At 32.0% G+C, this 9320-nt stretch overlaps 2 protein-coding genes across 9 annotated transcripts; one reads left to right on the forward strand and one right to left on the reverse strand.

The window, feature by feature from the left end:
• Nucleotides 1-226: 226 nt before the first annotated feature.
• LOC114871883 (tyrosine-protein kinase Fer) lies at nucleotides 227-5213 on the forward strand. 5 transcript variants are annotated; one of them, XM_029178442.2, is made up of 15 exons: nucleotides 227-767; nucleotides 862-1035; nucleotides 1116-1212; nucleotides 1284-1479; nucleotides 1675-1812; nucleotides 1889-2098; nucleotides 2184-2367; nucleotides 2513-2683; nucleotides 3058-3291; nucleotides 3376-3552; nucleotides 3863-4076; nucleotides 4167-4319; nucleotides 4419-4541; nucleotides 4629-4751; nucleotides 4842-5213. In XM_029178442.2, exons 1-15 carry the CDS (start codon nucleotides 555-557, stop codon nucleotides 4982-4984), a joined length of 2550 nt encoding a protein of 849 aa, XP_029034275.2. In that variant the 5' UTR covers nucleotides 227-554; the 3' UTR covers nucleotides 4985-5213. The 5 variants fall into 5 exon arrangements, with proteins under 5 accessions (XP_029034275.2, XP_029034283.2, XP_029034300.2 ...); XM_029178458.2 differs by having other exon boundaries at nucleotides 677-767; nucleotides 848-1035; XM_029178450.2 differs by lacking the exon at nucleotides 2513-2683.
• Nucleotides 5005-8516, reverse strand: LOC114872030 (translation initiation factor eIF-2B subunit alpha). Of its 4 annotated transcripts, none has more exons than XM_029178795.2 (9): nucleotides 8000-8516; nucleotides 7824-7925; nucleotides 7615-7754; nucleotides 7361-7477; nucleotides 7168-7280; nucleotides 6941-7085; nucleotides 6750-6875; nucleotides 6501-6655; nucleotides 5005-5740 (listed from the first exon to the last, which is right to left on the reverse strand). In XM_029178795.2, the coding sequence occupies exons 1-8, from the start codon at nucleotides 8010-8012 to the stop codon at nucleotides 6506-6508; spliced, it is 906 nt and encodes a 301-aa protein (XP_029034628.1). In that variant the 5' UTR covers nucleotides 8013-8516; the 3' UTR covers nucleotides 5005-5740; nucleotides 6501-6505. The 4 variants fall into 4 exon arrangements, with proteins under 4 accessions (XP_029034628.1, XP_029034610.1, XP_029034618.1 ...); XM_029178777.2 differs by having other exon boundaries at nucleotides 5005-6655; nucleotides 8000-8260; nucleotides 8335-8513; XM_029178785.2 differs by having other exon boundaries at nucleotides 5005-6655; nucleotides 8000-8125; nucleotides 8216-8513.
• Between the last annotated feature and the right edge of the window lie 804 nt (nucleotides 8517-9320).

Raw genomic sequence — 9320 nt, forward strand, 5'->3', positions numbered from 1 at the left:
TTTTGTAAGTCGATGCAATACGATTTAAAAAAATGTTATTTGCTAAACTAGCATAATCAACTTGCGCATAAAATTTTTGTACTATTAATTTTGTCTAATGCTTAATAAACCATATAATGATTTAAACTTCTATATACATAAGTTTGAAATGGAGTTATATATATGCATATATATATAAATGATATAAATATATATAGCGGGATTCGTTTCCTATTTCTTTTACCAGAATAGAATTGTCCGTCTACCTCAACTATTGTTTCGTGACGGTATTTTACAAATAAAAGTAGATTTTTACAGCATTAGATCTGTATAAATATAAATGTTGATCTCAGTCATCAAAGTGAATGCAACGATGTACGAGAGTAGAATCAAATAATACGTATACTGACTTGTGCCGGAGATGCATTACATCAATAAGTGGTTTATTAAAATCCGCTAAATTCTTTGACCATTAATGTCATTATATTCGTTCAGCGTAAGAATGAATCTTTATTGGTAATACCATTTGAAAACTCAATAAAGACGGCGATATTTAGTTTTTCATCATAAGCGGGATGGGCTTTTCTACGAGTTTGCAAGGACAGTCATCGCACGAGGCGTTACTCGCCCGTCAAGATGCTGAGATCAAGCTTCTTGAAACGATGAGGCGATGTCTGACGATTAAAGTTAAATCAGACCGCGAATATGCGACGACGATTACCTCTTTAACGATGCAAGGGAAAAAAATTGAACGCAACGAGGATCTCGTTGGTAGCCTTATAGCACAGGTATTTCATCAAAAATAAGATAAATTTTCATATTTTTTTAGTATGTATAAATGATTGTTCAGAAATATTTGCTTACATAGTCCTATTGTTATAGAGTTGGAGAGATATTATGGACTCTATCGATCAGACTGCTAAATTAATCAAGCAACAAGCAGATACTATCGAAGCGATAGTAGTTGAACATATTGCAACGTTATATTCTGAAAGGAGACGCGCCAGGAAACTGTATCAAGAAGAACAGACATGGTTAAATAATCAGTTTCAGCAAGTACGTATATCGGCTAATCAGTGTTACCTGCGAAAGATAATATCCAAAATGTCGTGCGTTATACCTATTGCATGTTTTAGTTGACCGAAGATGTTGCCAGAAAGAAATTAGAATATCAGAAGAATTTAGAGGTGTATAAACTGATGAGATCCCGTTTTGAGGAACATTATGTTAAATGTTAATATTTGTATTATCTATTTATTTATTTATTTAAACTCATTTAGTATATAGTTGTAATATGTTGTTAGCTGGGAGAGTTGGTAGAAAGCTGGACGATGTAAGAGAAAAGTATCAGAAAGCCTGTAGAAAGCTTCACCTCACGCATAACGAGTACGTGTTACTTTTGGGTGCTGTAACAGAATGTGAACACGATTTAAGAACTTGTTATTTACCCAGCTTACTTAATCGACAGCAGGCAATTCATCAAGAATTTGTTACGTCATGGTAAGTATTTATTTTTATTACAACCGAATCAATTTGCAATGTGTTTTGTTGTTTTACATCATCGATCAGTAATCTGTTTTTTTATAAAATCTTTGTGCAAACACATAGTTATATAACAGGTAAATGTTAACGATAATTATTATGGTAATTTATTGGTTACATTACAAATGGTAAGTCTCTTTCTTTGTACGATAGGAAAGCCATACTTCAGGACATAGTGAAATATTCTGATTTTACAACAGACAAGTTTCAAGAGATACATTTACGGATGCAAAAAGCCGTAGATTCTGTGAAACCTGTAGAAGAGTACAAGGATTTTATAGGGAAACATAGGTATTTCTAAGATGTTTCCATTTTCTCGTAAATTATGAGGATAGAAATAAAAATTTATTTATAATAATTGATACAGAACGCGACCGACATCTCCGATAAGATTTACATTCGACGAGAACCTTGTGGACGATACTTCAGGAAAATTATTACCAAATAAATTGACGGTAGATAATTTGACGATAGATTGGTTGAGAAATCGGTTGACGGAATTGGAAGCTTCGCTAAAAACGGCTCAACAAAGCCGACAAAATGCTCAGTATCCATCAGAGAACAATAGCGATTCCAAGTAAAACCTTTTTGTTTTTGTTAAAATCAAATACTTCATTTCATATCGTGTATATTTAATATGTTTATTTCTACGATTATATTAGAATATCAATCTTGGATTACTCTCGCGAGAGAGAAGAGTTACGATTGCGTTGTCAAGAAAAAAAACTTCAGCGGCAAGTGGACGTAATTAGAGGTGCTTTAAATGAGTTAGGTTGCGAAGAATTACCACCGGGATATGATATTTCTATGGAGAGTTCTTTCACGGATTCGCCTGCTATTACTAAGGTAATTAATTAATACATTTTAAAAAAGTAGATATTTCTGTAAATATTACATGCACCTTTTTATAATTTCAATTTCAATCATGGTTCTCAAATAAAAACTTGTTTTCTCTGGAGAATTAATATTAGTTAGTACCACTGCCTTCCAGAAAAATACAGTTGCAGATATTGGTCTGTTTACGTTACGAAGGAATCAACGATTTATGACAATATTTAGGTCTCCCTTCAAATCTTTACCGATAATAAACGACACAAAAGATGGAACAGTTAGATCGAGTAGTGAAGGTCCCACTTCAAACGCAGATAATACTCTACCAGTTGTATGTTTTTCTATATATGTTACCCAGTTGTTGTACATACTCATAATTTGTTTTATGCGTGATTGAAGAAAAAAAAAAGTATATCAAACATTTTTAAAAACTGGAAGTAATTGATATATATATATTCCTATTATTATTATTATTATTATTTATAGCGTTCTGTCTTTAACATTAAGCATGTGTTTTCTTTTTTGTTTTAAGCAAAAGTCTAATAAAGTTTGAGTTTTTTAAAAGCTTCTAATACGTGTGATGCATCGTTTGATGTTATCTTAAAATAGAAATAATATGGATAAAAGAAACGTAGGATTTTTTAATATATAGAAATTATTAATCCTAGTTAAGTTGGATCGAATACGTGTGTAATATAATTTTAGGTACCATTTCGTGGAATATCGCATTTAACTACTAATCAAAAAGGAAGTGGAAACGGCGATCTTATGGAAGAAGAATGGTTTCATGGTGTCTTGCCAAGAGAAGAAGTAGTAAGATTACTTGTAACCGATGGAGACTTTTTAGTACGCGAAACAACGAGAAACGACGAGTGCCAAATAGTTTTATCAGTTTGTTGGGATGGGCATAAACATTTTATCGTCCAAACGACACCTGAAGTGAGTCAACAGTTATGTATACATATGATTACGCCATGAAATCTACCAAAGACGTATAACAAAATATGTTCATATAAATTTCAGGGACATTATAGATTCGAAGGTCCTACCTTTCCGTCGATTCAAGAGTTAATAAAACATCAGTGGTTATCCGGATTACCTGTAACTAGCCGATCAGGAGCTATTCTCAAAACACCAATTTTACGTGAACGTTGGGAACTTAATAACGACGATGTAATCCTTCTAGAGAAAATCGGACGGGTATATTGAAATTTAAAAAACAAAAATTCTTACCTTAACATACAATTACCCCTTGACATACAATGACGTGTCTGGGAGACGCCGTACAGTATTATTATTTTATAATGTTACTTAATTATTGTCCATTAACATTATATATCAACCTGATTAAATGTTATATAGCAATGCAAATTTCAAAATAAATGTTTTTAAGCTTGCACATAACTGAGCCAAATTAAATAATATTTTCCGGACGCATCAAATTCCGTTTTAATTGTAAGTCAAGGGGTTAAATTCCTCTTTAAATATAAAAAAATGTTCGTTTCTTTAGGGCAACTTTGGAGATGTATATAAAGCGCAACTTAAAACTTGTAAGACTGAAGTAGCTGTAAAAACTTGCAAAGTAACATTACCAGACGAACAAAAACGCAAGTTCTTGCAAGAAGGACGGATACTGAAGCAATACGATCATCCGAATATAGTAAAACTAATCGGAATTTGTGTTCAAAAACAACCTATCATGATTGTTATGGAATTGGTACCCGGTATGTTGACGATTAAATTATAATTTTATTTAAGATAATTAAATTTTAGAATACAATCGTTTATTGATGCCGAATGTGCATATACATTAGGTGGTTCCTTATTAACTTATTTAAGAAAAAATGCTAATACCATCACGCAACAAGAACAACTACGAATGTGCAAAGATGCTGCTGCAGGTATGCGCTATTTGGAATCTAAATATTGTATTCACAGAGACTTAGCAGCCCGAAATTGTCTCGTAGGTAAATATAACAAATAAATTTTTATTTATTACAAAATACCTCTAGTACTCTATAAATAATACCTCTAGATGTATAACAATCTTTTTCCCCTTTGGTTAGGGTACGAATCTATAGTAAAAATATCAGACTTTGGAATGTCCAGAGAAGAAGAAGAATATATCGTTTCAGATGGTATGAAACAGATCCCGATTAAATGGACTGCACCGGAGGCATTAAATTTCGGTATTTGACAAAGTATAGTATAGTATAAGTATAGTATATTACAGATGTCTAAAATTTTTCGATATCATTTTTCATTCCTTCCTTTAGGTAAATATACATCGCTCTGCGATGTTTGGAGTTACGGAGTCTTAATGTGGGAGATATTTTCTAAAGGTGGAAGCCCGTACAGTGGAATGTCTAATTCCCAAGCTCGTGAAAAGATAGATGCAGGTAATGTTTTGTCGAAAAAAGACGGTTTAATTTTTGCATCTCTTCTTACGTCTAAAATTTTACTAAAAGGATTAACTTTGGTTTCTTTAGGTTACAGAATGCCAGCTCCTGAAAATACACCCGATGAAATATATCGTTTAATGTTACGATGCTGGGAATACGAGCCAGAAAAACGTCCACATTTCGATCAGATTTATACTGTTGTTGAGACGTTGTCCCAAGCGTATTTATAAAGAATAAACTTGAATCGGTATTAATCTGTATGATGAATAATATTTCTTTTACACCGTTTATTACAGTTATAGATCATTTTATCAAATTATATATAACAGCTCGCAAAGAGCTGTAACAACCGACGCTTAGTACCAAAACATACGTACGTGATGTATCTATGATTTACGATGAAAATCTCAAGTATTGTACACATTTGATTTTTAAAGAAAATAAAAATAGAAAATAGAAGATGTAAATTTCATCTAGTAGTGACATGTTCGTCATAGGTAATTTCAGAACGAAATTTTAACATCTAATGAAGTAGCGTAATTGTGTTTAAAGAAGTAGGAACATGAAGCTTGGGTTATTTTGTTCTACACGTGTGTAATTTTTTTTTACCATTTTAAGATAAAGTAATAGCGTATTATAACGTACAGATTTTCGCAGTAAATCATAGATATATTTTTCGTTTCTGCTGTGTTTATACATATATTGTGAAAAAAATTATGTGAATATGTATTATTGCGTACTATGACACTGTATCGTATTTTATTCTTCGCATTTTGTTTGTTTTTTATTAGTAATCTTGCGTCCAAATTTTTTAAACTGTTCGTCCGTCCAAATCATAATCCAGTTTTACTTGTTACAAACGCAGTATTATAATTGACAATTAAAAAAGAAACCGTATATTTTCATTTCTTCAATTGTTGGTAGTCATTTGTTTTCAAATTAAATTCAATTTGTTTAATCTTTGTCCAGACCAGAGTTTAATGATACTGTTACAAAAATGTTGAAGAAAACGTAATGTAGAAAGAGTAAAACTAATAACATAATATTAATTCATGATTACATATATATATATATTCTGTTTATTTTTATACAATTGCTTGTTCCGTTCTATTGAACTACACTATACGAAAATAAATCCGAAAATTTTGTATATTTATACATGTACTAAGATTTAAAATTTCTAGAACGTAATTTTCATTATACTTGTATTATGAACTTTTTGTTTTTATTGAAATTAATGTTAATTGTTGCTGTGCAATATGCAATATACGTTTAACTATTAAAGTGCGTATACTTTATGTACAATTGCATTAAATGATATGCATATACATATACATGGTGATATACATATGTATACATACTGCGTGAAGCATGCAAATTGATTTAAAAAAGAAAAAACAGAATGGAACAACTGAAAATTCATATCATAGAACAGAAAGACAACTGAATACATATTTTATTATGTATTATTTTGAACAATAATGTAAACAAAAATAATTATCATTTTTCAATACTCATTATCATTTTAAAAATTAATTAATAAATGTTGTGCTGAAACTTTTTGTAAAGCTCGAGTTTTCTTATGTTAAACTGTTAAATTTGTACTGTCTTCATATAAGCAGTTTTACTTCAACTTTTGTACTGTATATCGTCTTCATACTTTTATTAAACTTAAATGTATATGTAACATGTACCACAGTTTAAAATAAACCCATTAAAATGGATAATGTTGTAATTAGTACATACGTTTCTTATAAGTACAGCTTGATAAGTTCGTCGCTTACAGCCGAAGGTGTCAAAATACCTAAATCGGTAAAAAGAAGACTAATATAATGAGGTGGTGTATAATCAACTAACGGATGTTCTTTTTGTAAGTCGTTTTTTAGGGTGCTTGCTGTATACTGTAAAGCGAAGATATAAAAAAGAAAACATTTCTCAATTATTTTATGCTATATTTAACTGTACTAGAAAAAAATGATGAATAAAAAATGTTACCTTGAATTCATTTGGTAGATCGACTTGATTTAAAGGATATATTCGTGAAAATTTAAAGCTCTCCGTTAGCACATAAAACGGTTTTTTTACTTCTTTTGCACACATAGCCATCGTATATGTGCCAACCTACAGATAAATAAATGAAAATAGCAACTGATCGTGTAAATATATAATTTATAAATCAAACATACCTTATTAATAACACCACCACTTTCTGCGACACCTTCTGCTCCAACCATAACCATATCAACCTGTTCCATTACATATCCCATTGCAGAATCTAATATTAGTGTACAAGACACACCTAATTTGGTTAAATTTTGGCACATTTCTTCACTATCAATTGAAGAAGAAAAGAGGTAAAAACACATAGTCAAGAAGATTGTTTTAGCAATTTAATGATGTCAAGAATTCTTACCCACTATTATCCGGAGAAGAAGAAGTTACATACACCTCAAATATTTTGTTACTTGCAGCAGCTTCCTTCATTGCTTGCAATACAACTCTAGATTTTGAATGAGTAAGTATTTTCTAAAACAAATGACATGTTTTGTAAGAAGGAATATTTGTACAAGATATCATAAAGTATTAATGGAAAAAACAAAAATTACAGAACCATCCTTAATAAAATGCGCTGCTACTTTTGCAACTTTTCCTCTTGCAGCCACTAATTTCTCATAGAACATCATTCCCCTGTGAAGCATTATTCCTTTACATTCTGCAAATGACTAATACCATATAATTTTGAAAGCTGTACAAGTTGTTAACCAAAAAAGAAAAACAACAAATATGTTATTGTTATATACTATTATATATAATTATATTTTATTATATACTGTAATAAAAAGAATGTAAGCATTCTTACCGGTGTATCTAATGTAGCTAAAGTGATAAAACGAAGAAACAATTCGCTACCAGATGCGATAGCAGTTACAGGATTTTCAGTAGATCTCATAGCATCTATCGCATTTTGCAGACAATATCTAAGCTCTTGAACTGTTTCTGCTGCGATGGAATGAAATGTTCGATGAAAACATAAATATACCTCAAAATGTTATATCAACATATGCTTACATTTTGAATATTCCAAGACTTTAAGTAATGTACGAATAGCAGCCATTCCAGCAGATACATGCTTTTCATCTCTAATAATGCTGTTAAAGTACAGACAAATTTCTGGAAAATAAAAACAAGAAAAAGAAAATATACTTGTTTTTTTTAATCCTTTAATGTATCTTTGGATCATATACCTTCTTTTTCCATAATTCTTGCTTAATTAATGTGTATTCGTTGTCGTACTTTTTTTCAACGTCAATGAAATATTTATTTAAGAACAAATTAATTCAAATATCGTCAGTCAGTACTTTTAACATTAACTTAAAAAACATAAGAGTTACTTCATTAATGTTTTTAAATATGATATAAAGTGTATTAAGTACTATACAGATAACATGTGATAAATATACCTCATGATACAGATTTTACTTAACAAATTTTTCATATAAAACAGTCTGTAATAGTAAAAAAGGTTATAAAAATAACATCAATAACAATCTGAGGTGAATATAGGTACATATGTATTTACACCCTCGAGCACGCTCAGTGACCTTCTAGGGCTAGCGAAAATAGTGGAGGGGAAGGTGTCCCTTCTACTGGGTATGATACCACGAGCCAGCAGTCATTATGCCTAATTCACAGGAGATACTTTTCTATTTGCATTTGCCTCCTTCTGCGAGGAGGTAATGTCGCAGAAAGAGACAGCGGAGCGGGATCGGGAGAGGATGGGGTTTTAGTCAATAGGAATCTGACACTCCCCCGCAACCCTCGCCAAGGGGTCGGTGGAGGGTCTTATGCAAGATTTCCCCATGTTAAAAAAAAAATCCTTTACATCTCTGCGTTCCTTACATCCCTACATTCCTTACATCCCTGCATCCCTTTCACCTGAATTTCAGATCTCTAATCAGCGCCCTCTGGAGGTGAATAAAGGAACTAAACCATGCAAAGTTTTCGGCCCTCTGGCGGCAAAAATGCGAACTAAATTTCCGACGTCGAATCAGCGCCCTCTGGATGTGAGAAAAGGAACTAAACCTTGCTAAGTTTTTGGCCCTCTGGCGGCAAAAATGCGAACTAAATTTTCGTTGTCGAATCAGCGCCCCCTGGATGTGAGAAAAGGAACTAAACATTGCAAAGTTTTCGGCCCTCTGGCGGCAAAAATGCGAACTAAATTTTCGTCGTCGAATCAGCGCCCCCTGGATGTGAGAAAAGGAACTAAACATTGCAAAGTTTTCGGCCCTCTGGCGGCAAAAATGCGAACTAAATCTTCGACGTCGAATCAGCGCCCTCTGGTGGCGAAAAAAGGAACTAAATTTTGCAAAAATTTAAATTTAAAATTATTTTTCCCGAGACTTTACTTACTTTTACTTATCTTTATTCAAACCAGTGGCCATAAGTATATTGTTTATAATATATTTATTATAAGGGTTGAAAGGATACAAGAGATGCAGGGAGAATTCAGGAGTGTAAGGGATGTAGAGATATAAAGGGTACAGAGATGTAAGGGATGCCGAGGTA

This window comes from Osmia bicornis, chromosome 3, assembly GCF_907164935.1.
Source record: "Osmia bicornis bicornis chromosome 3, iOsmBic2.1, whole genome shotgun sequence".
Lineage (NCBI taxonomy): Eukaryota > Metazoa > Arthropoda > Insecta > Hymenoptera > Megachilidae > Osmia > Osmia bicornis.